This window comes from Microtus ochrogaster, chromosome 21 (assembly GCF_000317375.1).
Source record: "Microtus ochrogaster isolate Prairie Vole_2 chromosome 21, MicOch1.0, whole genome shotgun sequence".
Taxonomy (NCBI): domain Eukaryota; kingdom Metazoa; phylum Chordata; class Mammalia; order Rodentia; family Cricetidae; genus Microtus; species Microtus ochrogaster.
In genome coordinates this window covers 36,418,464-36,442,804 of record NC_022022.1, presented here as the reverse complement: position 1 = coordinate 36,442,804, position 24,341 = coordinate 36,418,464, and the positions used below count along the sequence as shown (strand labels likewise).

Sequence of the window (24,341 nt, the reverse complement as noted above, 5' to 3'; positions counted from 1 at the left end):
ACTAAGTTATCTTTCAAGGCTTCTGGTTGGAGTAGAGCTCATTCCCAGTGTTTTGCTTAGTCTGACCATCAGGATCCTACTGTACCAAGTTCCATATCAAACTTGCTGTTACACATGTAGCTGGCCCTGCCATGACTTGGGTAGAGGATGTGGAAGATCTCTTATATCTGGGCATCTTTATTACACTGGGTTTCTTTACCACACTTATGTTCCTCATTCCACTGTCTGTATGCCTTGGAAACTATTGCTCCAATCCAACCCACACCAGGTTCCACATTCTGGAGAGGGATTCTAGGAACTCCCTTACCAGATTTGAGTTGCTTCCTCCACCTTGTTGCTGTGTAGGAGTCCATTGCTTTTAAGGGGCTGTCACACCAGTTTTTAGAAAGAGCCAACATTTTTCCTGGGGCTGAAACACATCTCTTGCTGGGGTCAACTTCAAGGCAAAGGTCAGGTATACTGTAGTCCCTTCTAGATCCAGTGTCTCTGCCTTCTCATTTCAGACTCTCCAGGGCACAACTCTGCCAAGGAGAGCTGTACTGGAGTCTCTTCTCTGCTACCACCCCATGAAGGGAGTTATTTTTCCAACTTTTGGTAGCAGCTTGAATGCAGTCACAAGTACAGGAGACTGTATGGTCAAACCCTTTTGATTCCTGAGGATGGCAGATGTATTGATTGGTACATCTTGACACAATTAGAGTAACCAGAGGAAGGCACATAATTCAGGAAATGCCTCCATGAGATCCAGGTATAAGACATTTTCTCATTAGTGATCAATGGAGGAGGAACCAGCCCATTGTGGGTGCTGTCATCACTTGCCTGGTGGTCCTCGGTTAAATATTTCATATTCTCCTTAGAATAATTTTTTTTGGATTTGCAGTTTGCCATGGCATCTGGTCCCAGCATGGAGGCTCCCATCTGTCTAGTGGAAAATGAGAATGAAGAGCTGAGGGTGAATCCTGAAGCAGTAATCATTCTTGAGAAAATTACTCAGCCTGTTGTAGTGGTGGCCATTGTAGGACTGTATCGTACAGGGAAGTCCTACCTGATGAACCGCTTGGCAGGAAAGAACCACGGTGAGTGCTGTCCTCAGACAGAAGGACAGAGGCCATTTGTTTGGAATCAGTGGCAATGCAAATTGGTCATTCTCTCTTGATCATCAGATTGATCAATCATCAGATCAATTCCCATCACCTTCCCTTTTCTCTCATCTTAGTTTTACTATGGAGTCAATGCAAATGGAATTCATTGTTTTGTTTGTTAAAATAATAAAGATGGGAATATGGAAGGAAGCAAGAAGGGAAGGAGGGAAGGAAGGAAGAAAGGAAGGAAGGAAGAAAGGAAGGAAGGAAGGAAGGAAGGAAGGAAGGAAGGAAGGGTGGTCAATTAGGTATTGAAAGCATCGCTCTGTGCAGCAGAAAAAGAGAGAGGGAAAACAGAGTGAACAATAGAGGGAGAGAAAGAAGGGAAAGGGAAGGGAAAAAAAAGAGGAGGGGGAAGGGAGAGAGAGGATTTGAGTTTGTGTTATATTCTATTTTAGTTATCTTTTTATTTTTTCTGCACTACTTCATCACAGCATTTTAATAACTATATACATTTATCTCCTAAAGTCTTTTCAAATATGTATATGCAACACATACACAATTACATAAAATACAGTGTATGGCATAATTAATAAAGATAATTCTTGTTTCTTTACTGACCAGGTCAAAATATAAAACTTTGTTAGTGTTCAACTACTTTATGCATATCATCTTATAGTCTCCCAAGGCTCATCTCTGCCATTGACCTCCAGGAAGCCTAGTCCCATAGGACACATAGCTCCCGTCTGGCATAATGACATATGTCATGTCATATAGACGACACTGGAGTTGGTGTGGCAGTCTCCTATATGCTAAAGATTAATATACACAGATCTTGCTTTCTTATTCTCTCTTGCAGGCTTCAATCTGGGCACCACAGTAAGGTCTGAAACTAAGGGCATCTGGATGTGGTGTGTGCCTCACCCCACCAAGGCAAAATTCACCCTTGTGCTTCTAGACACAGAGGGTCTAGGTGATGTGGAAAAGGTGAGTCGGAGAGTTATGGGGTCCAGCCTTGAGTCTAGCCATTTGACTGCAGCTTTAGTTCATCTTCCATGCTGGTTGCAAGAATCGCAAACATGATAGAGTGCGACCCACTGTCTCTGGAGTTTGTGGAACTGGGTAGCATCTAATCTATTTGCCTGGCTTTCAGAGTAGCACATCTGACCTCAAATATTGCTCCCAGCCTGAACTTTCAAATCCTCACATGTAGCCTCTGCTTCGGTCAAACCAAATGCGAAGCATTTATATGACCTGTGTGGTATAATATTTTTTATTTACTGAGTATTAACCTTTCCACATGTGTTATTTATTTAAATCTATAATTGCATCTATCAACAAGTATTAAAAAAGAAGCTGTTTTTCTACCATAGCCATCATAGCCCAGGTACACAGTCACACTAAAGTGAGACAGGCCTCCTTTCACTTACTAAAGTTAATCATGTTTCTCCATGTACTAGCATTGCATTCTACTGTTGGCATAGCTGGTCATCATGGTTGTATTTCTGTCCTTACAGGTCTGCCTCTTCCTATTGTTACATGAAAATTTGCATTCTTACAGATGAATGTAGTACTTCGTATTTTGTAGTTGTTTCATGAATAGTTGTTGAATCCGAATAAATATTACTGCCTCTAATATGACATAATTGATAGCCTGTTAATTAAATGCTATGGTGTTATTGCACATATACTGTACTAAGCACTATAGAAAATATTTTGCATAGTTCGACAGTGTCATTGATTTTGGTTATGGAAACTGGTATGGTCAGTTTCAATGCTGAAAAGGAAATAAGATTTTCTATTCTTCAAATCATTCTATCAGTCTGATGTATTTCTGCTTAAGCAGCCAATAAACAAGTGAAAGAATGGAGGTTAGATTCTGAAGTCCCTCGTCTTCATGTGTCCTCTAGGGTGACCCTAAGAATGACTCATGGATCTTTGCCCTGGCTGTGCTCCTAAGCAGCACCTTTGTCTACAACAGCATGAACACCATCAACCACCAGGCCCTGGAGCAGTTGCAGTATCCTTTCAGGGACCTAACCATGTTTTATTAATTTAAAAGAGTGAATATGGCTTATGTTACTCAGTATTTCAGACTGAAGAAATGGGTTTGTAGGAGACCTCTAGGAGGGTAGAATGTTGCCTTTTGTTCCTTAGCGAAGGTCCCAGCTATGTGACTGAACTCACCGAGCTGATCAGAGCAAAATCCTCTTCACAATCTGAAGAAATGGATGATTCTGATGAGTTTGTGAGCTTCTTCCCGGACTTTGTCTGGACTGTTCGGGATTTCACTCTGGAGCTGAAGTTAGATGGACGCGCCATCACAGCGGATGAGTACCTGGAGAATGCCCTGAAGCTGATTCCAGGTATCAGAGCCTGGCTTGGGAGGGAAGGCGCTAACTGTCTCATTCATTACTTGCCATAAATGTTGCTTTTACCCTAATTTGAACTCTTAACCAGTAATAAACTGATAACTGAAAGGCAATTAGTGAGCATTTTCCATGGTTATTATCCTGGACAATCTTCAGCTGCTGGAGTTTAAATATAATGGAAACAATGAGGCACAAATATTGGACCAAATGATCTTAAATCAATTAATTGTGAAAAATGTTATTTGGATAGTAATACTTTCTATAATGTTCATACCCCACATATTATGTCCCTTATAAAGGATTTCTGTGTTCTCTCCCTCTCCTCTCTCTCTCTTCACATACACACACAACCACACCATATAGATAATATATATGATATATATTATAACTTAACCTTAACATACATATATTCCAATCATATACAGATGTTATAAAGTCACATGAAATGAAGTGATCTATTCCAAATTGTAATTCTTTTGTACAGTGTATTTTATTACTACTTAACTACTTAATATTTTTCAGATAAAGATGTATTATGAATAGTTCAGAAAAAAAACAATATTTTCTTACAGAGAACTTAAATCTTTATTTTCCATTTCTCATAACCTTCTTTTCTCTTGACAGTCTCACAGTTAACATATTTAATATTGTATCTATTTTTAAATATACAATATTTAGATATTGAGAGAGGTCTCTCTGAATTTTTACTCATTCATTTATTTTCTTCTCTCAACAAACATTCATTGAATAGTTGTATGGCACGGGATTGCTGTAATTCTTAGTCAACACTAACAGACTCTTATTTAGCAAAGAAAAGAGGTTTTTACATTACATGTAAGTTAGTATTACTCCTCATAATTGTCAAGGCACAGAATCTTCTAAAGTATTTATGGTGTGTGTCTACAGGAAGCTGATATTTGTGCTTTTCTCTCCTGACCTGATATCATATGCCATCTTTCAATTTTCCTGGTTGCATCTTATTGTTTTCTGCATTATTTGTTTTAAGGTACAAATTTCACTTCTGGAAAGGATTTTGGAAAATCAGAAAACTTCATCTAACACTTTGTTTTCATTAGTTAATTGTCCAGTAAATGTTTGCTAAATTCTTAATCCACTGGGGTCTATACCAAGCACTAAGAAAAACAAAGATTAGTTGCCCTTATCCCATGGATAACTCCCACTGTATTGTCACAAATGCTTCATTGCCCTTTACTTTTAAGCAGAAATGGATTTGTCATTGTCCAAGATGCTCAAACGAAGAGCATGTGGTGGATTATAGGAGATGAAGGAGAGAACAACTGTGACCCCAGGTTCTCTGGAAATGAAAACACCAGGCCCTGAGCCTCAGGGCCGTTTTGTTAAAGAACTAATTTCTTTTATATGTTTTTACAGGCAGGAGTCGCAAAATCCAAAATGCTAACATGCCTAGGGAATGCATCAGGCATTTCTTTCCACAACGGAAATGTTTTGTCTTTGATCGCCCTACAAAAGAGACAGACCTCTTAGTCCATGTTGAGGAAATACCAGAAGACGAGTTGGATCCCAATTTCCAAGTGCAATCGAAAGAATTCTGTTCATACATCTTCTCTAATGCAAAGACCAAGACCTTGAAAGAGGGAATCATTGTCAATGGAAACAGTGAGTTACCTTTGGGCTAGGGAATATCTCTCTACTTTGAAGTTGTGTGCTGAAAATTCTTTGATTAAATGTTAGTGTCTCATACAGAGAAAGAGTTGTTTATGCTATTTAGGAAATTTCATCTTTCTAAAATAGTATCTCTCTATATGCAGTCTTATTGAAACCTAATAAAGCTTATGAAATGGCTAATGATCAAAAAAGCAGGACTAAGGTTAAAGAGGGAATACCTGGTTTGAAATAACGTACAAGGATACAGCTGCTTGTCTGGTTAGAAAAGACAGTTCTAAAGGAAGTAAGAGACCAAGGTTCCTAAAAGTTCATTGTGAATTTGAGCTAAAAATTCACTATTTTTGAACTCAGGAGACAGTCAGTAGAGTGCTTAGCTTGCAAGCATGAGTTCAATTCCCAGAGTCCAGCTAAAAGTGTTGGGAGTAGTGGTGTACACCTGTAACTGGGGAAACAGAGAAAGGCAGATTATTGGGTCTTGCTGCCCAGCCACTATTACCTACTTCCAGTCATGAGAGACTTTGTCTTTGTCTTAGTAAAATATAAAATTAAAATGAACCAACAAAGGCCTACTCTCTCTCTCTCTCTCTCTCTCTCTCTCTCTCTCACACACACACACACACACACACACACACACACACACACACAAATTATGCAACCATATAGACACATAATTCCCCAACACAATACACATAAGCCTTTCAATGAAATGGTTCTATACAATCACTTGATGCCTACACTCAAAAGAGCTCCTCCTCTCCCATAATGCTCTTTTATTGTCTAGAAATTCTTGAACTTTTGAAAAACATTATCACCTTTCATTTGTGACTGTGTTCAACAAAATAAGCTTTACTCTCATGCATCAAATATTCATTGCCTAAGTAATTTAGTATTTCATTGCTGTTGCGTGAATCATGCGAAATTAACACTAGTTAGCTTGATTTTTAACTTTCGATTTCTTGCCCTGGTCAGGACTGGCAACTCTGGTGACGACCTATGTGGATGCCATCAATAGTGGAGCAGTGCCTTGCTTGGAGAATGCAGTGACCACTCTGGCCCAGCGTGAGAACTCCATAGCTGTGCAGAAGGCAACTGACCACTACACTGAACGGATGGCCCAGCTAGTGAGGCTCCCCACAAACACACTCCAGGATCTGCTCAGTGTGCACACAGCCTGTGAGAAGGAAGCCATTGCTGTCTTTATGGAGCACTCCTTCAAGGATGAAAATCAGCAGTTCCAGAATAACCTGATGGTACTGTCTTTGTGCCTCTTCTTTTTCCTTCCCGATATCCACCTTTAGGAGTGTTGAAAACAGTTGCCATTTTGACTTTGCCATTCATCTGGATTCTTGTGAGTGACAGGTTTCTACAAGATTAATTCAGAGACTTGATATTTTTTCATTGCTACATAAGAATTTTCATTGAACATATTAGGATAAGAAAGTACATATACATTTGCTGAGTTTTGTAGACTATAAGCACGCTGCAGGGAGGCTTGTGTGCTCTGCTCAGGGCATCAGGAGACTGAATCTTGTTGTAAACTGAGTTCAGTCCTCACCTGAAAGCTGTGGGGAGCCTCATAAGCAAGGGAATTCCTTGGACTGCAATTTCTAAGTATAATACAAAGTTTTATTATTCTGTCTCTACACACTCATGTTCTTCATGGAAGAATTAATGAAGGGCTTATGAACCTATGTAAAGTTCCTGTCCCTGTGTGAATTGCTTTTTCACAGGTGTATTTTCCTCCATATTAATTCTTGGAGGAGATACTCCTGCCAGCCATGCTCCACTGTTCAGCTGGCGGAAAGAGCCAAAGGTCCTGCGGATAGACTTTATTGTTTAACAGGGTATGGAGCCTGGCTACTGGAAAGGCATGGGATGTCCATGGTGACTCAGACATGGTAGGAAAGAGAGTTTCCTGACCCATGGTGTAATTTCCACATCTAAGTTTATTACTTCCCCCAAGATCAAAGTTGGATCTGTTTCCCAACAGCTTCCTTTCCTGGTGTCTCTATCATCCCCTGGCAGGTTGCCATAGAGGAACATAAGGAAGATTTCCTTCGACAGAATGAAGCAGCATCTCTCAGTTACTGCCAGGCTGAGCTGGAGAAGCTTGCAGAGCCCCTGAGGGAGAGCATCTCACGTGGAGCTTTCTTTGTTCCTGGTGGGCACAGACTCTACTTAGAGGCCAGGAAGAAGGTGGAGCAGAACTATGAGCTAGTGCCCAGGAAGGGAGTGAAGGTGAGGAATGAGGAATAAGCAATTTCCTCATTTTCAATTAAACACTGAAAGTAGTTTAGAGTGAATAACACTAACTGGAGCAGAATTATTGTTCCAATAATTAACCCAGGCATTTTTTTCTGAACTAAATAGTGAGATTTGAAGATAAAAGGCACGTTTGTCCTTGTCCATGAGATACTGACAATCTTGCCTCACGATAGTCTGTTGGATTGATCAGAATAAGAACTATCCTGGGACAAACAGAGAGCAAAAAAAAAATGATGCAATTAATATCATGGTGGTTGCAATAATATTCAATCCTCATAATAAGGGTGTGATTATGGACTACTGTTGCGTGCATTTAAGAGGTGTGTGATGGAGTGACTGAAACACTAATGCATGTCAGGCCACAGAAGAACAGTTAGTTCAGTATATTTAGCAACCATGCAGACCTCAGAAGACAACTTAGTGAAACTTCTTCTCAAAGAAGATACAGAGCAAAGATGGATTATCAATGGGTGTTTATTTACCCAGCTTAGCAGGCAATAAGTGTGTGGGTGCATTAAACAAGGGAGAGGGCAATTTTGAAGCTCTGCCTAGGGCTCTGTGGTTGTAACCTGGTCTGAGAAGTGAAACACTATTTGGAAGGAGAGACTTGGATGGCGGCTACCACCTAAGACTTTCAAGAATTGCAGAATAGATTTGAATTACTATAGTTAAAGGGAAGGAAATGGAATGGCGGAATCTTAAGAAGGGTGAGAAAATATATAGGACTTAGAGGGCAGTATTGTGTTTTTGTGGCCTAGCAATTTCACTTTTCTGTTTCCTTAGGCAAAACATGTCCTTCAGAGCTTCCTACAGTCACAGGTTACTATAGAGGACTCCATCCTGCAGTCAGACAAAGCCCTCACTGATGGGCAGAAGGCCATGGAAGGTAAATGGGAGGACTTAACTCCACAGGGATGGGAAGGCTTCTGTTAAGCCTGCTGATGTATGGTCAGGAAGGTCTTTCTACATAGATTGCATACTCTGCTACTATGAGATTAACAAGGGTAGATATGGTCTCACTTAGCTATGTAGCAGGTGTCTTTTAGAATCATTCTGAAATGTGCTCTGGAGGAATGCGCCCTAGAATTCAGAGTTCTCCCTTGAGTTTTTCAAAATCACCTATGTCTCTCATCCCAAGAAAAGAGAGCTCTGTCTGACTGTTGGGTTTTGTCTCTTTCAAACCCTTGTGGGACAGCTGAGCGGGCACAGAAGGAGGCAGCAGAACAGGAGCAGGAGCTACTAAGACAGAAACAGAAAGAACTGCAGCAAGTGATAGAATCTCAAGAGAGAAGCTACAAGGAAAATATGGACCAACTACATAAGAAGATGGAGACCGAAAGGAAGAATCTTTTGACAGAACAAGAGGAGATGCTAGCACACAAGTTGAAGGTAAGCTCGTGTGAGCCCTAGAAATTATCAGAGGAACAACAGTGTTCAAGTTTGGTCTTGTCTGACATCTCCACTCTTGCAAATGATTCTGAGGAAACCACAGTATATAGTTTGTTTTGATCATTTCTCATACCCAGTTGTCAGGGAAATTCATTAGTAAGTGCATTTTAGTAGAGTGATAGATATGTGTCCTTAATTACTTGAGTTGCAAGTGCTAAGCCCTGACTTTTAAAAAGCATGGTTTTCCAAGTGTACTTTTCTATTTTTAGGTCCAAGAATACATGCTTAACGCGGGATTTAAAGAGAAACATGATGCAATGGATTCAGAGATAAGCCAACTACGAAAAGAGATTAAAAACCTTAAGAATCTGAGTAGCTCGTTATATACAGAAGTCTTTGATGAGGTTGGAAATGTGTTAATTGCAGCATTACCTGGTACTAGTAAGTTACTTGGTGTAGGGTTAAAAATTCTATCCAAGAAAATTAAAGCGTCAAAGAATTCTTCTTAGAAAACTGTAGGTATTGTGTCTTTATTCCTGAGAATTATTTTTGGACTCTGTGTCATGTTAACTTCACTTATTAATCTTCAGAAGCCAAGAACATACATAAGTCACTGTCCACAAATTGTTGTCAAGACCCCATTGCTGATGACAACACCTACACAAATCATTGAATATGGAGAAGTCAAGCTCTTGCCTGTAGAACCTTTACCCTTAACTAAGCTAGCCAGGCGGCTGGGACAAACAAGCCATTTCTCCATGTAACAGCTCAGTGTCTGTGCTACTGGGGTTATATTTAGGAATTGGTCTCCTGTGTCAATGTGTTCAAGTACAAATGGCAATCTTACCAAAAGCTATCTACAGATTCAATGTAATGCCCATCAAAATCCCAGCAAAATTCTTCATAGACGTCGAAAGAACAGTACTTAACTTCATAAGGAAAAGCAAAAAACCCAGGATAGCCAAAACAATCCTTTACAAAAGAAAGAACTTTTGGAGGCATCACAATCCTTGACTTCAAACTCTGCAACAAAGCTACAGTACTGAAAACAGCCTGCTATTGGCCTAAAAACAGACAGGAGGATCAATGAAACTGAATCAAAGACCCAGATATTAATCCACATACCTTCAACACCTGATTTTTGACAAAAAAGCAAAAAATACCAAATGGAAAAAGGAAAGCATATTTAACAAATGGTGCTGGCATAACTGGATATCAACATGTAGAGGAATGAAAATAGACGTATATCTATCACCATGCACAAAATTCAAGTACAAATGGATGAAAGACCTCAACATAAAACCAGCCACACTGAACCTTATAGAAGAGAAAGTGGGAAGATTGACATTTTTACTATGTTAATCCTACCTACCCAAAAGCATGGAAGATCTTTCTACTTTCTGGTGTCTTCTTCAAATTTTTTCTTCAAGGATTTAATATTCTTGTCATACAAGTCTTCCACTTGTTTGGTTAGAGTTACTCTGAGATATTTTATACTATTTGTGGCTATTGTAAACGGTGATGCTTTTGTCAGCCGTTTTATCATCTGTGTGCAGTAGGGCTACTGATTTTTTTTAGTTAGTTTTGTATTCTGCTACATTACTGAAAGTGTTTATGAGTTGTAGAAGTTCCTTGGTAGAATTTTTGGGGTTGCTTATGAAAACTATCATATCATCAGCAAATAGTGAGTGTTTGACTTATTTTTTCTGATTTATATTCTCTTGATCTCCTTTTGGTGTCTTATTCCTCTAGCTAGGACCTCAAGAACTACATTGAATAAATATGAAGAGAATGGACAATCTTGTCTTGTTCCTGATTTCAGTAGGATCGCTGGGAGTTTCTCTCTATTCAGTTTGATGTTTGCTGCTGGCTTGTTGTATACGGCCTTATTATGTTTAGGTGTGTTCCTTGTATTGCTGCTCTCTCCAAGACGTTTATCACAAATGGATGTTGTATTTTGTCAAAAGTGCTTTTGGCATCTAGTGAGATGATTATGTGCTTTTATTTTTCACTTTGTTTATATGGTGGATTACATTGATAGATTTTCGTATGTTGAACCAGTCCTGCATATCTGGGATGAAGCTGACTTGATCATGGTGGATGATGGTTCTGATGTGTTCTTGGATTTGATTTGCCAGTATTTTATTTAGTATCTTTTTATCAATGTTCATGAGTGAGACCATTCTGTAATTTTCTTTCTTAGTAATGTCTTTCTGTGGTTTGGATATCAGGGTAATTGTAGCCTCGTAAAAAGAGTATGGCAATGTTCCTTCTGTTCCTATTGTGTGAAATAATTTGAGAAGTATTGATATTAGTTCTTCTTTGAAAACCTTGTAGAATTCTGAGTTGAAACCATGTGGTACAGGCTTTATTTGGTTGGGGGAATTTTTATGACTGTTTCTATTTCTTCAGCAGTTATAGGTCTGTTTAATTTGCTTATCTGATCTTGATTTAATTTCGGTAAGTGACATTTATCCAGAAAGTTGTCCATTTCCTTTAAGTTTTCCAATTTTGTGGAATATAGGTTTTCTAAATAGGACCTGATTATTCTCTGTATTTCCTCCATGTCTTCTGTTATCTTCCCCTTTTCATTTCTGATTTTGTTACTTTGGATAGTCTCTCTCTGCCTTTTGGTTAGTTTGGATAAAGGTTTGTCCATTTTGTTGATTTTCTCAAAGAACCAACTCTTTGTCTCATTGATTCTTTGTATTGTTTTCATTGTTTCTATTTTGTTGATTTTAGCTCTCAATTTGATTATTTCCTGTTGCCTAGGTGAGTTTGCTTCTTTTTGTTTTAAAGTTTTCAAATGTTCTGTTAATTCATTAGTGTTGGATTTTTCCAGTTTCTTTATGTAGGCATTTAGTGCTATAAACTTTCCTCTGAACAGTGCTTTCATTGTGTCCCATAAATTTGTGTATGTTGTGTGATTGTTTTCATTGAATTTAGGAAGTATTACTTTCTCCTGTTATTTCTTCCTTGACACATTGATGATTCAGGTTAGCATTGTTTAATTTCCATGTTTGTGGATTTGATGAAATTAGTATTGCTGTTGACTTCTAGTTTTAAACCGTGGTTATCTGATAAGATAAACGATGTTATTCCATTTTTTTTGCATTTGTTGAGGTTTGTTTTGTTACCGAGTATGCAGTCCATTTTTGAGAATGTTCAATGAGGTGCTGAGAAGAAGGTATATTCTTTTCTATTTGGATGGAATATTCTATAGATGTCTGTTAAGTTTACTTGAGTAATAACATCTATTAGTTCCCTTATTTCTCTGTTCATTTTTTGTCAGACTGACCTGTCCAGTGGTGGAAGTGGAGTGTTGAAGTCTCTCACTATTAGTGCATTGGGATTAATGTATGATTTAAGCTTTAGAAGTGTTTCTTTTACAGATGAGGGCACCCTTCTATTTGGGGCATAGATGTCCAGTATTGAGATTTCCTCCTGATGGATTTTTCCTGTGACTAATATAAAATGTCCTACTTTGTCTCTTTTGATTGATTTTAGTTTGAAGTCTATTGTGTTAAATATTAGGATAGCTACACGCGCTTGTTTCTTAGGTCTGTTTGATTGGAATATTTCTTCCCAACCCTTTACTCTGAGACTATGTCTGTCTTTGAGGTTGAAGTGTTTTTCTTGAATGCAGAAGGATGGATTCTGTTCTCGTATCCAATCTGCTAGCCTGTGCCTTTTTATAGGTGAGTTGAGTCCATTTATATTAAAAGATATTAATGAGCAGTGATTGCTATCACCTGCTAATTTAGTTTTCATTATTGGTGATGTTAATTTGTGCATTTTCCCCTTCTTTGGGATTTGCTGCTATGATCCCATCAATTGTCTGTGTTTTGTTGATGTAGCCAAGTTCCTTGGATTGGAGCTTTCCTTCTAGTATTTTGTGTGGGGCTGGATTTGTGGCTAGGTATTGATTAATTCTGGTTATGTCATGGAATATCTTGTTTTGTCCTTCTATGGTGATTGAAAGTTCTCCTGGTTATAGTAGTCTGGGCTGGCATCTGTGGTCTTTTAATCTGTATAACACTTGACTATGACCTTCTGGCTTTCATTGTCTCCAGTGAAAAGCCAGGTGTAATTCTGATAGGTTTGCCTTTATATGTTACTTGGCTTTTTCCCTTTTCAGCTCTTAATAGCCTTTCTTTATTCTGTGTGTTTAGTGTTTTAATTATTATGTGGCAAGGGGACTTATTTTTTTTGTTCCAGTCTATTTGATATTCTGTATGCTTCTTGTAGGCATAGCTTTCTCTATGTTGGTGATGTTTTCTTTTATGATATTGTTAAATATATTTTCTGTGCTTTTGAGTTGAACTTCTCCTTTTTTCTATACCTATTATTCTTAGGTTTGGCATTTTTATGGTGTCCCATATTTCCTGGGTATTTTAGGTTAAGCTTTTGTTAGATTAAAGTTTTCTTTGACTGATGAGTTGATGGAGGAGGGTCATATGTCTATCTGTTGTTTCATTGGTTAATTAATAAAGAAAACTGCTTGGCCTGATAGGTCAGAACATAGGTAGGTGGAGTAGACAGAGCAGGATGCTGGGAGAAAGAAAGTATAGTTGGTCAGACACAATGGAGCCAGCCGCCAGGTCAGACATGCTGAATTCTTCCTGGTAAGCCACCACCTAGTGGTGCTACACACATTAATAGAAATGGGTTTATCAAGATGTAAGAGTTAGGCAGTAAGAGGCTATAGATAACAGGCCAGGCAGTGTTTAAAAGAATACAGTGTTTATGTAATTATTTTGGGTAAAGTTAGACAGTGGCCGGGAGCCAAGCGGCGGGAAGTGGCCCACAGCTCCTCACTACGATGAGTCTATTTCCTCTACTGTATCTTTAGTGCTCAACATTCTTTCTTCTATCTCTTGTATTCTGCTGTTTATGCTTGTGTTTGTGATTCTTGATCGTTTTCTTATGATTTCTGTTTCTATAATTTCCTCAGCTTGTGTTTTCTTTATTGTTTCTATTTCAATGTTTAAGTCTTGAATAGTTTCTTTCATATGTTTGATTGTTTTTTCTTGGTTTTTGTTAAGGGATTTGTTGATGTCTTCCATTTTTTTTTGTTTGTCTTTTCCTCCATTTCTTATTTCCTCTTTAAGAATTTCAAACATTCTCCCGAAGTTATTTTTTAGGCCATTTTCTTCAGCTTTATTTATATTTGGTTGTTCAAGTCTTGCTGTTTAACTGGTGTCATGTTGCTCTTTGTGGTGTTGCATGTGTTCTTACCTTTTCTACTTATCTTTTCCTGTAATAGTTGTGGTTGGGGCTGTCTGTGATTCTGCTGATTAATCTTCTAGGTTCCAGTGAATCCAAGGCTCAGATGGTTGTTCCTCGTGGTACAATCAGTGCTATGGTTCTAATTACCCTGTTGGTCACTCCATGTTCCTGGAGGTCACTTAGCGCTCCCGGGCTTTGCTCCACTCCTCTGGAGTTTCCTGTCTCAGGACTGCTCTAGCCTAGGTTGCCAGCTCAGACCTGTTTCTGTAAATGTCCCTGGTCTGTATCCGTTCCTACAGAGGTCCCTGGCTTGGAGTTGGTCCTATCAATGACTCTGGCTCTGGTCTACTCCCTTGGAGTTCTCAGGCTTGGGTGTACCAAGATCCACAGAGGACCTGGCTCAGGATTATTCCCTCAGAGGTCACAGACTCACACTCAGACCTGCAGGGGTTTCTGTTTCCTGCCTACTCCCTTGAAGGTCCCAGAATCATGCCATGACCTGTAGAGGTCCTGGCTCAAGCCTAGTTTTTTGGAGGTCCTAGACTCACACCCAGATGCACCTTCACTTGGTTTTATGCCAGTCTTATCACTTTATTGTATGTGTTTGATATTGCACAGCACACAGATCAGAGAGGAGACAAGAAAGAGGGAAGTTAGTGTTGATTTTATAGAAAACTGTGTTTTACATGAGCCAAAGGATCTGAGAATTGGAATCAGAGTTGTGGGCCACAGGTGTTTTAGGAACTGGTAGACAACATTTCTAAAGCTGGAGGAAGCACAGGAATGTTATTGCCATATGAGGAGATGGGGGAGAAAATATAGAAGTTGAGAAAGGAAACAATTGTGGGAAAATTTTCAAAATTCCCCCAGGGTTTAATATAACTTCCAAAGGAGAGCTTGTGAGACACATGAGGACCATGGGAGCTATCTGAGTTCACTCTTAATCTCCACTTTAGGAACAGGAACAACTTCTCAAGGAAGGATTTCAGGAAGAGAGAAGGAAACATCAAGAAGAGGGGGAAAAAATCAAGTGCTGTACATCATCCTCATCATGCACCATACTCTAAACTTCAAACCAACTAAACCTCTGTAACCAGGTCTGACTTATCAAGAATTTTTTTACAGGGTCAACTTTGGACCGTGAAGCAGCTTGACACTGAACTATACTTGAAAGCATGGTGCTCTATTGGGAGGAGGGTAAAAATAAAATTAACAAAGTAAAGTTTAAGTATACAAATAGGTTTTGCTTATTTAGTGAATCAGTTCATGTTTATTTTATAACTAAAGTGTAATGTGACCTTTAATTGAATTTTTTATTTGAAATTATAAACATGGACTACACAGAGATATTAAATTGTGTCATTGGATTTTTTTATTACTTAAAAAAATACCACTCCAAATTCCTACTCACTTCCCTCTTCCCAGTCCCCTTCCTCTCCCCCCACAGACCCTTCTCCACCCCTCCAACCCTAAGGGAGTGCCATGTACCCCACCCTGTGGAAAGTCCAAGGCCCTCCCCACTACGTGTAGGTTGAGCAAGGTTTACATTCAAAGAGAATAGGGTCCCATGAAGCCAGAATATGTAAGTAGAGACATATCCCAGTGTCACTATCAGTGGCCCCTCAGTCTGCCCCAGCTGTCAGAGGGGCTTGGTTGTTCCCATGCTTGTTCACTCCCAGTTCATTTGGAGTTGGTGAGCTACCATTAGCTCAAGCAAACTATCTTAGTGGATGACCTCTCATGGTCTTGAATTCCTTGCTCATACTCTCATTCCCTCCAATCTTCAAATGGATCTTGGGAGTTCAGTCCAGTGCTCCGATGTGGGTCATTGCCTCTGTTCCCCATCTGTTATTGGATGAAGGTTCTATGGTGATATTTAAGATAATCATCAGCCTGACTAAAGGGTAAGGTCAGTTCAGACACCCTCTCCTCTATTGCTTAGGGTCTCAGCTGGGTTCATCCCTGTAGGTTCTTGGGCATTTTTCTAGAGCCAGGATTCTTGCTAACTCCATAATGGCTCCCTCAATCAAGATATCTCTTTCCTTGCTCTCATATCTGTCTTTACTCCATCTCGACCATCCCGGTCCCTCAAGTTCTCCTTCACTCCCCTTCTTCCCCCCTCAACCCCCTCCCCCTGCTCCCAAATTTTTATCTGATTCTAATTTCCAGGTGGGTCTATATATGTTTTTCTTTGGGTTCACCTTATTACTTAGCTTCTCTAGGATCCTGAGCTATAGAGCTCATTGCCCTTTGTTTATGACTAGTATCCACTTATGAGCAAGTACATACCATATGCATAATTTTGGTTCTGGGTTATCTCACTCAGGATGATGTTTTCTAATTTTGTCCATTTGCATGCAAAATTCAAGATGTCATTATTTTTTACTGCAGAGTAGTACTCTAATGTGTAGGTGTGCCACACTTTCTTTATCCATTCTTCAGTTGAGGGGCATCTAGGTTGTTTCCAGGTCCTGGCTATCACAAATAATGCTGCTATGAACATAGTTGAACAAATGCTCTTGTAGTATGATTAAGCATCTTTTGGATATATTCCCAAGAGTAGAGTTGCTGGATCCTGAGGTAGGTTGACTCCCAATTTTCTGAGGAATCGCCACACTGATTTCCAAAGTGGTTACACAAGTTTGCATTCCTACCAGCAATGGATGAGTTTTCCCCTTGTGCAGAGAACTTCTCGACCAGCAAGGAAGAACGACCACCACACGAGGATTCTTCTCAGATCACGCTTTATTGGAATGCCTCTTGGTTGAGGGAGAGCAGGAAGCAAGGGGGCCCAAAAGCAAAAAGGCAGCTGCTTATAAAGGGAGTAGGGCATACGGGTCTCCCGTGATTGGCTGTCACCATCGGCCAACGCCAAATCGCCTCCTGATAGGCTAGGGACATTAGCTCACCACGCATGCGGGAAGCAAAGGGTGTGTAGTCCCTAAAGCATGGCCACATATGGAGCTGTTTACCTCCAGGTCGCGATCTTGTAATGTCAATTCTATCCGGCTCCCTGCAGTTCCCCCTTTTTGTTTTATTGAGCACTGAGCGCGGGACCAACATCATCCAATCAGACCCCCACCTCACGATGTGTAGGTCAATTGAGGATGAAAGGTATATCTGATAGGCACACCTTCCCCTGTGCAATGGGCACCCTAGGGCCCCAGGGGTGCAAAGGCTGTGTCGTGAGTATCCGCATCTGCATACCTACCCAAGTGCAATGGGTCAACATACCCCACGGGGTGCATAGGCTATGCTAGATGGGAGTCCTAAGTGTCTCTTAGTGCTGACAACCTCATCTGGGGGGAGGAGCCACACTCCAGGGCAGCCAATGCTTGGGAGATAATTACTTTGTCCCTATTGGTTCAGGCTCGCAGGCGACAGATCAACCACAGGTACAACACGCAGCCGCCCAGGCAGCTTGCCAAAAAGATACCCACACTCACCCATTCCTTAAAAAGGGAAACAGCAGAGGTGATCTTCGAAGCCATTCCTTCTGCCATGCTGAGATCCACTCGGGTGGAGTTGATGGTCATCACAGCCCTTCTCAACTCCTCCAAGGTAGTATCAAATCTTCTGGACCAATTTCCTGAAAGATAACTAGACAGGGATTTAGACAAATTTGCGGCCTTAGTGAAATTTTGATATTGGACACTGGTAACACACAAGGCAGCCATCTTCAATTCATAGCCCAACTGGGCTCATTGCCATAATATGTCTACTTGTTCTTGTACCAAGTCAATACACTGATTGATCACCATTAATCCTCCTTTCAATTGAGCATTCATGGATACTTGGTTATCCAGGGCCTGGGCCGCTGAAGCAGAAAGCTGGTTAAGTGCCGCGCCCGTTTGCACCGAGGCTGCCATTGCTAAGCCTGCCGAGGTAGCGGCAGCAGCACTAGCAGAAATGGCAACCACAATCACTGCAGTGATACCAAAATCCCTTCTGGATCGAAATAGGGTCATGGTACTGGGAACTTCCACTGGCACCGGCACCCACCGAGGGACATGGGCAACTAAGGCTCTAGAATATCTAGCAGCGTCCCAGCACTGAGACATCCAGCAGGTTTCATTGGTGCAATTAGAAAAGGAAAAGTTAGAAAGAATAAACAAAAAAGGAGGGTACACACATACAGGGGTTGAATCATATATTGTTCTGTTAACTATTGTCTTATTAGATGTAAGGCAGACTTGGGACCAATTAAAATATTTAGACTTAGGTTCGGGCTTTGGAGTCACCCTTCACATAGAATCATTATAATAGCAGGCAAACTTGTCAACACCCACACCTCCCCCCTGAATCAATACTAGGGGGGTAATCCACACAGAAGCCATTTATTGAATGGAGTCATACATTCATCTTGTAAGAAAAGCCCATTTCTCATAGCAAATTTATCTTGTGGGGGTCCATTCATATCCGGAGAGAAGGTAAAGAGCTGACTCCTATTGGCCCATCTGACAATGGACGATTGACAATTAGACCAGGGCCATACTTCTCCCTCATATGTTTCCCAACAGTGAGGTGACGATTTGGGTTGCTTAGGCACAGGCTGTGAGCGATATGTCTCATTAAGCTTAGCCAAAATGGTACCATTAATCCATATGGCCTCCTGTAAATACTGTACATGCCCATTTTCATATGCTGGAGAGGTTGTTACATCCTCATACAGCGCTGTACCATATTCGCGGTTACCACGAAACCATCCAAGCATCTGCTTTTTTAAGCTCATGCAGTCTCCTTCTACAGAATTTAACTGAAAGCACAGAGACCCTCTCTCTGTAATGTTACATGCTTCTCCTAGAGGGGCTACTTCAGAATCATACATCAAGAAGGGAAGGTCGAGATTTCTATTAGTAGTAAAAAATCGGGGAAAGACCATGGCATCATGCAGAACTGGCATCGCTCTCGGGAACGCCAACAGAATTCCCCATTTCTGCTCTGCCCTTCCCACTGTCCATGTTGTCAAGAGTATCAGTAAGGTCTTCCTCCTGAGACTCAGCCTCCCCCTTAGGAGCATCCTGGGTAATGTGCATCAGCCGGCTCGGGACCCAAAATGGAGCCTCTTGGCCCTGTGGAAAAACACATACAGCTCCCCTGGATATTGACACCACGAGATCCGGTCCATACCATTTGTTATCCAATACATCTTTCCACATCACATATTCCTTTTGTTCCATAGGGCCTGCTGCATGCTTTTCAGCTGCTGCAGTACCCGACTCATTCAGGTTTAAAAAATTAAGTGTGAAGAGTGCAAGGGAGATTCTTTCCCTGGGGGAAGCGGATTCAGCTATTCCCCCTTTTTGTTTTGTAGAATTTCTTTAATACTTCTGTTAGCTCTCTCCACAATACCTTGTCCTTGTGGGTTATATTGAAGATCCGTAATGTGAGTCACCTAGAGCTGTGCACAAAAGGCACGAAATCCATGGGAGGTATATGCTGGGACATTGTCTGTTTTGAGGTGTAGGGGTTTTCCCCAGGCAGCCCAGGCCTCAAGGCAATGTGTTTTTACATGAGTTACACTTTCTCCCGCTAGGGGTGTAGCATGAATAATGCCAGAAAAAGTATCCACTGATACGTGCAAATATTTTAATTTGCCAAATTCAGGCACATGGGTAACATCCATTTGCCGCAACACATTAGGTTGCAGCCCTCTGGGATTGATCCCAACTTTAGGGGGGTGCAAAAAAGTCACACATGAAGAGCAGGCTTTAACTATTTCTCTGGCTATCTGTCTGGAAATAGGAAATTTTCTTCTAAGGGTATTTGCAGGCACATGCCAAAGCTTATGAAAATCTCGTGCTAATTCTACAGAGTCAGAAACAACCAAAGCCATGGACCGGGTAAGGCAGTCAGCCAAATCATTGGCCTCGGACATAGGTCCTGGAAGTAAACTATGAGCCTAAATATGTCCAATAAAAAAGGGATTTTCCCTTTGTAAAAATAATTCTGAATCTGACATAATATATTGGAAACTGTACTTGTTGTTCTAATAAAGGCAGCCACTTCTAAAGAGGCAACAGCATTTACCACATATTTAGAATCTGAGAACAAATTAAAGGGCTCTGAAAACCTTTTAAAGACTTCTAAAACGGTCATACATTCAGTAACTTGCGGTGAATCTGGGCGAAAATTAAGCAATATAGTATCCCGACCTTGAACCACAATGGCACCTTTCCTGGTCTTTGAGCCATCAGTAAAAATTGTCAAAGCCATAACAATGGGCTTTTTGGAAGTAACCTGGGGAAAATACACTAAATTCTTTTCCACAAAGAACAGCAAGGGGTGCCTTGGATAATGATTATCAATAATATTAGGAAAAGCACAAACTAAAATAGCCCATTCATTTACTGTTGCAGCTAAAGCCTCCACTTGTTCCTTGGTATAAGGAATAATCAACTTATCTGGTATTGCTGCAAAGTGTGTCAGGCAATGCGGAGCCCAACCCCCTGCCATTTCTTTCCTTAAGGTGTGCAGGAAAGGTCTCATGCTTAGATGGTAGTATAAGCAGTTGGGCAATCCTGTCCCCTGGTGCAATAGAAATCACGCCACAGGAAGAATGACACAGGATCTTAATTACTCCAGTATAATCGGAATCAATGACTCCGGGAAAGACAATCAAACCTTTCATAGTAGATGAGGATCGCCCTAAGACTATCCCCACTGTTCCTTTTTCTAATGGGCCATTCATGTCAGAATCAAACACCTGAATTCCCATCTCCTGGGTTAATACCAGTCCGGTAGCGGCACAGACGTCCAACCCTGCTGAGCCTGAAGTTGCTCTGCGGATGGAGTCGGGTTGGAAGAGGGGGTCTGTTGTAACACCCCAAAAATTTTTGGGCCCTGGGGACAGGGGCCCTTTACCCCATTTTTTGAATCCTTACCGCCTAGCTGTACGATGGGCTGCCCATTAATGTCCTTAACTGACCTGCATTCATTGGCCCAATGCTTCCCCTTTTTACATTTTGGGCATAAGCCAGGTTGTTTCACATTGGGAGTCTGAGTCTGAGAAGACTACCCTCTCATGGTCAGATATTGTTTCTTAAAATGTCCTTGCTGTCCGCATTTAAAACATCCTCCTCCTTTTCCAGGCCTCATAGCCTGGGCAGCAGATAAAACCACTGCTGCTAGGCCTGCATTGGTAAGAGGCCCTCCAATTTCACGACAGGCTTTCAACCAGGCCTCCAGCCCTTTCTCTGTTATAGGGGTAATGGCCCTTTGACATTCCTTAGTGCTCTGTTCGAAAACAATCTGATGAACTAGTGGCATAGCCTGATCTACATCCCCAAAGATCTTCCCTGCCGTATCCAGCATTCTAGCCACAAAGTCAGAGAATGGTTCATTTGGCCCCTGAATAATCTCTGTTAGATGGCCTTTGACTTCTCCTTTATTAGGCAAAGACTTCCACACCCTATAGCAGATATCATTAATCTGTTGGTACACCTCATGAGGATATCCTAGCTGGTTGGCTGCCCATTGCCCTTATCCTAAAAGCATGTCCGCTGTCCACTGGGGACAATTATTTTGAACGTTAATTCTAGCTTGGATATGAGCCTTATCTGTGACAATGGATTTGAAATCCAAAAACTGGCCCATACTGAGACAGGCCTTAGCAACTTCAAACCAATCTGTAGGAGTCATGGCCATGGTGGAGATTCTTCGTAGTAAGGCTACAGTATAATTAGCTGTAACTCCATAGGTCCAAACTGCGTCCACTAAATCCTTTAACTGTTTATAGGGTACAGGCTTATAATGTCTCTCATGAGTCTGTGGGTCCTCAAAAACTGGAAACACGGATGCTAGACGCGCCCAGGTATCCCTCTTAATAAAATTACATCTTTCTCCTGCTTGTGAGTAGGAAGGAGGCACAGGGGGAGGATGAGGCCCCAAAGGTGCTGATGGCCCCATACCTACCCCCGTTGAAACATTATATGCTGTTTCATATCGTTTCTCCTCATAACTAGCAGCAGCTTCCTCCAATTCTTCTTCCTCCTGAGGATCTAACTCCTCATCTGACAAATCCAGGCCCGCAAACTCCTCAATCACTGGATACAGGTGACCTTCCTCCTGTTTAATCCCCTCCTTTTCTTTCGGGAGGGCTTTGTTAGGATCCTTATCTTTTGCTGTTTCCTTTTCCTTAACTTTTAATTTATCCTTTTTTCTTTTAGGCCTATCCAAGTCTTCTCCTTTTGAATCTGATTCTGAAAGACTATCCTGGTGTTTTATCAGGGCTTTTCACCCTTCTCTCAAGATGTCAATGTTGCTTCCTTCTCTTAGGCAACTGTGTACTACTCGCCATAAAGGCATGGTGCCCTTACCTAGCCTGTCCTCCTGTTTAGATTTTTCCAGATCCCGACCAAGTTTTTCCCAAGATGGCAAAGTGAGATCCCCAGAGACCACAAACCATGGTGCAGCCTGATCCATATCCTTCATGATGACATGAATGGTGGCCACTGAAATCTTGAGTCCCCTTTTCTTAAGCAAGTCCTGAATCAACTTGTGAATCTCCTCAGGCCCACAAGTGGACCCCGGTTGATTCCCCATGGTACCCAGGGGCAAGGTGAGAGACCCACTTTATCTACAGCAGAATTATCCCCCACCAAAAAGCTGCTTTATCTTCAACGGACTTACTTTCACTTTCTAAGCCAAACAGAAGCACTTGCGGCCGGCCTGATGACAACGCATCCAAAAACAACAGGCAAAGGTGAGCACCACAAATAGCAAAAACACAAGACAAAACACCCAAGGATCAACTCCCGCAATCAGCATGCCTGGAGAGACTTACCGACGTCGCCACTCTGCATGTTGAGTTGTGAATCCTCTTTGGCCCCTCGCTCAGCGACCGAAGTTCCCGGGTTTCCAGCACCAGCTGCAGCCAACTTCTTGACCAGTGAGGAATAATGACCACCACACGAGGATTCTTCTCAGATCACGCTTTATTGGAATGCCTCTTGGTTGAGGGAGAGCAGGAAGCGAGGGGGCCCAAAAGCAAAAAGGCAGCTGCTTATAAAGGGAGTAGGGCATACGGGTCGCCCGTGATTGGCTGTCACCATCGGCCAACGCCAAATCACCGCCTGATAGGCTAAAGACATTAGCTCACCATGCATGCGGGAATCAAAGGGTATGTAGTCCCTAAAGCATGGCCACATATGGAGCTGTTTACCTCCAGGTCGCCAAGAAACTGGCACCATCTTGTAATGGTGATTCTATGCGGCTCCCTGCACCCTTGCTCCATAACCTCTCCAGCATAAGCTATCATTAGTGTTTTTGATCTTAGCCATTCTGACAGGTGCAACATGATATCTCAAGGTTGTTTAGATTTGCATTTCCCTGATAGCTAAGGAAGTTGAACATGTCCTTAAGTATCTTTTGGCCATTTGAAATTCTGATGCAAATTCTCTGTTTAGTTCAGTAAACTTTTTAATTGGGTTATTTAGAATTTTAATGTCAAGTTTTTTGAGTTCTTTATATATTTTGGAGATCAGTCCTTTGTATAATGTGGGGTTGGTGAAGAGTTTTTTCCCATTCAGTAGGCTCCCTTTTTGTCTTATTGACTGTGTCCTTTGGTTTACAGAAGCTTCTCAGTTTCAGGAGTTCCTATTTCTCTATTGATGCTCTTATTGTCTGTGCTACTGAGGTTATAATTAGGAAGTGGTCTCCTGTGACCATGCATTGAAGGTTACTTCCCACTTTCTCCTCTACCAGGTTCAGTGTGGTCAGATTTATATTAAGGTCTTTAATCCATTTGGACTTGAGTTCTGTACATGGCAACATATATGAATCTATTTTCATTCTTATACAGGTTGACATCCAGTTATGCCAGCATCATTTGTTGAAGATGCTTTCTTTTTTCCATTGTATCTTTTTTGCTTCTTTGTCAAAAATCAGGTGTCATTGGTGGGTGAATTGATATCCGGGTCTTCAATTCAATTCCATTGTTCAACGTCTCTGTTTTTATGCCAATACCAAGCTGTTTTGATTACTGTAGCTCTCTAATAGAGCTTGATGTCAGGGATGATAATGCCTCCAGAAGTTCCTTTATTGTATAAGATTGTTTTGGCTATCCTGGGGTTTTTGTTTTTCCATATAAAGTTGATTATTTTCCTTTCAAGGTCTGTGAAGAATTTGGATGGGATTTTGATGGGGGGTTCCATTGAATCTATAGATTGCTTTAGGTAGAACTGCCATTTTTACTATGTTGATCCTACCAATCCAAGAGCAAGGGGATCCTTCCATTTTCTGGTATTCTCTTCCATTTCTTTCTTCAAAGACTTAAAGTTCTTGTCAAATAGATCTTTCACTTACAAGGTTAGAGTTACCACAAGATATTTTATGCTATTTGTGGCTATCGTGAAAG

The 24,341-nt window shown here is 41.0% G+C and overlaps 1 protein-coding gene across 1 annotated transcript; it reads left to right on the top strand.

Moving 5' to 3' along the window:
* Positions 1-886: 886 nt before the first annotated feature.
* LOC101984108 (guanylate-binding protein 4-like) lies at positions 887-9,264 on the top strand. Its single transcript, XM_005357437.1, has 10 exons — positions 887-1,076; positions 1,942-2,069; positions 2,993-3,102; positions 3,252-3,448; positions 4,847-5,092; positions 6,071-6,351; positions 7,127-7,339; positions 8,150-8,252; positions 8,562-8,755; positions 9,025-9,264. The coding sequence occupies exons 1-10, from the start codon at positions 887-889 to the stop codon at positions 9,262-9,264; spliced, it is 1,902 nt and encodes a 633-aa protein (XP_005357494.1).
* The last annotated feature ends 15,077 nt before the right edge of the window (positions 9,265-24,341 follow it).